At 51.2% G+C, this 3823-nt stretch overlaps 1 protein-coding gene across 1 annotated transcript in view; it reads left to right on the top strand.

The window, feature by feature from the left end:
* Positions 1-1259, top strand: part of SH2B2 (SH2B adaptor protein 2) — a 46015-nt gene extending 44756 nt beyond the window's left edge. Inside the window, exon 9 of the mRNA XM_021711695.1 lies at positions 1136-1259. Coding sequence (XP_021567370.1) covers positions 1136-1259 — 124 coding nt within the window. The remainder of the gene's footprint in view (positions 1-1135) is intronic.
* Positions 1260-3823: the final 2564 nt, after the last annotated feature.

The raw sequence follows: 3823 nt of genomic DNA, 5'->3' as shown, positions 1-3823 counted from the left end.
GCGTGGGATTACAGGCTGAGCCACCGAGCCCAGCTAAGACCATATCTCTTTAAAAAAAATTTAAAAGAATCATGGGCCAGGTGTGGTGGTTCATGCCTATAATCCCAGCACTTTGGGAGACTGAAGTTGAGAGGATTACCTGAGCCCGTGAGTTTGAGACCAGCCCAGACAACTTGGTGAGACCTCTTCTCTACAATAAATCAAGAAAAATTAGCCGGGTGTGGGAAATTAGCCGCATGCCTGTAGTTCCAGCTACTTGGAAGACTGAGGTGGAAGGATTGCCTGAGCCCAGCAGGTCAAGGTTATGGAGGCCATGAGCATATCACTGCCCTCCAGCCTGGGCAACAGAGTGAGACTCCTACTCCAAAAAAAAAAAAAAAAAAAAAAAAAAAAAAAAAAAAAAAAAAAAAAGAAAGAAAGAAAAAAGAAAAAAAGAGTCAGGAATGGTGGCACATGCCTGTAGTCCCAGCAACACCAAAGGCTGAGGTGGGAGGATCACTTGAGCCCCGGAGTTCGAAGTTGTAGTGAGCTGTGATTGCATCACTGCACTCCAGCCTAGACGACAGAGGAAGACCTCGACTCAACAAATAAAAAAAAAATCAGTGCGATAATATATGGGACCCAGCTGGACATGGTGGCTCACGCTTGTAATCCCAGCACTTTGGGAGGTGGAGGTGAGACGATTGCCTGAACCCACGTGTTCGAGACCAGTCTGGGCAACTTGGTGAGACCTCGTCTCTACAATAAATCAAAAATTAGCCAGGCATGGGACCGCATGACTGTAGTTCCAGCTACTTGGAAGGCTGAGGCGGGAGGCTCGCCTGAGCCCAGCAGGTGGAGGCTGCAGTGGCTGTGAGCGTGCCCCTGCACTCTAACCTGGGCGACAGAGTGAGACTCCAACTCAGAATACACACACATACACACACACACAGACACACACACACACACACAGACACACACACACAGATATGATCCAGGCACATAGAAAGCACACCACAAGGTTAGCAGCTCTGATTGTCATATGACTGGGGACATTTTGAGCACGGCCTGCCCATGTGTGTGGAGCTCAGCATCAGGGTCAGAGAGAGGCCAAGGGCAGTCATGGACCAGCCCAGACAGGCTTCTCTCCCGCTAGGCCCTTCCACCAGTGGACCATAGGGCCCTTCAACCTTGGGGGTCCAAGATCAGGGTCAGGGAAGTGTTTTAGTGACTCAAGCCGGGAGCTCTCGAGGATGGTGGTCATGCTCAGGGTGGCCTGACTCCGAGAGGGCCCCGCCCAGGGGTGCAGACCAACCTCAGCCAAAGTTGCCAGGCTCTGCTCTGTGGGTATGTGGGGCCTTGGGGTGGGAGTATGGGGGCTTCATTCACATTGGTCTCTGGACTTTGGAAAGCCCATCGTCCCAGGCCCTGGCTCCATGCTGGGCAGGGCAGATTTACGGGGCCTGTGCTGCCTCGGTGGACACAAGGGGCTAACGGCTGGACTGCTCCCCAGAGCCACTCAGACAAGGTGGGGCTGGCTCCACCACAACCTGGCAAGCCGACCATTGTGTATTGCCAAGTTTATTGGGGTACAATGTTCAACCAATTAAATTCACTTTTTTTTTGAGTTGGAGTCTCACTCCGTCGCCCAGACTGGAGTGCAGTGGCCATTCCCGGCCACCGCAGCCTCGACCTGCTGGGCTCCGGCTATCCTTCCGCCTCAGCCTTCCAAGTAGCCGGAATTACAGGCATGCGCCACCACGCCTGGCTAATTTTTTGATTTATTGTAGAGATGAGGTCTCCCTGCCCAGGCGGGTCTCGAACCCGCGGGCTCAGGCAATCCACTCACCTCAGCCTCCCCAAGGCGTGGGATTACAGGCTGAGCCACCGAGCCCGGCTAAATTCACTCTTTTAAAACATATGCATCAACGAGTTTGGCGAATGTGTTGAGGCCGGCTAGCTAGTGCAATTGAGGCATAGATGGATACATTTCTTGTCCACAGGTTTTAGAAGGCGTCCAGACATCCTGTCGGCAGGCTTAACAGCCCAGCAGGCTGGAATGTGAATTCAGTCTGTCCCACCCCCTCAGCTTGCCAAAGGAAAACTCCATCAAGGTGGTTCCCAGACAGGTAATCAAGAGATCATAGAGGCCAGGCTCAGTGGCTCAGCCTATAATCCCAGCACTTTGGGAGGTCAAGGTGAGTGGATTGCCTGAGCCCACAGGTTCGAGATCTGCCCACGCAACTTAGCGAGACCTCATCTCTACAATAAATCAAAAATTAGCCAGACATGGTAGCACGCGCCTGTAGTTCTGGCTACTTGGAAGGCTGAGGCGGGCGGGTCGCCGGAGCCCAGCAGGTCGACCCTGGGGTGGCCGTGAGTGTGCCACTGCACTCCAGCCTGGGTGACAGACTGAGACTCCAACTCAAAAAAACAAAAACAAAAAGATGTCAATCTCTCCAGAGTGACAGTTGCCTGGGCTCCTCCTTAGCACATCAGTCATTGTTAAGGTATCTCAGATCTATTGTAAAAGGCAAAAAGTGTGTTCCTCTCAACCATGCCAGCTTTGGCATGTCTCTCTATCTTTCTCCTCTTCCTTCTCTAATAAACTTTGTTTTAAAACTTTGCTGGCCACTCTTAAATTCATTTTAGAGAGTTGAGCCAAAGAATCCACAAGTTTTACGCTGGGCACACATCACCATAACCCAGATATAGAACATTTTCCTCATCCATCCAATTATTATGGAGAGGAAATTAAAAAAAAAATAAAAATACAAAGAACATTTCTACCACCCAAAAAGTTCCCTCGGGGCTGGGTGTGGTGGCTCACACCTGTAATCCCAACACTTTGAGAGGCTGAGGCAGGTGGAGTGCTTGAACCCAGGAGTCTGTGACCACTCTGGGCAACATAGTGAGACCTTGTCTCTACAATAAAATAACAATTTTTCCAGCGCACATGCCTATAGTCCTGGCTACTTGGGAGGCTGAGGTGGGAGGATTGCCTGAGCCAGGAGGTTGAGGCTGCAGTAAGCTATGAGAATGACACTTGCACTCCATCTTGGGTGATTGAGTGAGACCTTGACTAAAAAAAATAGTTTCTGACTGGACTCAGTGACTTAGCCTGTAATCCCAGTACCTTGGGAGGCTGAGGCAAGTTGATTGCCTGAGCCCACGGGTTCGAGACCAGCCTGGGCAACTTGGTGAGAACTTGTCTCTACAATAAGTAAAAAATTAGCCAGGCATAGTAGCACGCACCTGTAGTTCTGGCTACTTGGAAGGCTGAGGCGGACGGATCACCAGAGCCCAGCAGGTTGAAGCTGGGGTAGCCGTTAGTGTGTCACTGCACTCCAGCCTGGGCGACAGAGTGAGACTGCAACTAAAAAAAACCCCAAAACAAAACTTTGCTGTTTTAGTACTTTACGTATCAATTACTACCCAAGGGATTAAGGTAGGAGAGCCGCTGGTGTAGGGTGACCAACTGTCCTAGCTTGCCAAAGACTCTCCCGGTTTTAGCATGGAATGTCCCATGTCCTGGGAACCCCTCAGTCCTGGGATCAACCTAGGGCAGGGGATCACTCTACTATTGATGTCGTGCTGGGCTCCATATGTCTATACATCATTTTATCCATAGGCCAATGTCAAGGATAGGTTCGCTTGTGTCCATCTTGCATATCAAAAAACAGCCTCGGCCGGGCTCGGTGGCTCAGCCTGTAATCCCGCGCCTTTGGGAGGCTGAGGTGAGTGGGTTGCCGGAGCCCGCGGGTTCGTGACCCGCCTGGGCAGAGAGACCTCATCTCTACAATAAGTCAAAAATTAGCTGGGCGTGGTAGCGCGTGCCTGTAGT

The sequence above is a fragment of the Carlito syrichta genome, unplaced genomic scaffold (assembly GCF_000164805.1).
Source record: "Carlito syrichta isolate Samal-C Ts95f unplaced genomic scaffold, Tarsius_syrichta-2.0.1 Scaffold302451, whole genome shotgun sequence".
Taxonomy (NCBI): Eukaryota; Metazoa; Chordata; class Mammalia; order Primates; family Tarsiidae; genus Carlito; species Carlito syrichta.
The sequence above is the reverse complement of the archived record's forward strand: the minus strand, read 5'-3'. Positions and strand labels throughout refer to the sequence as shown.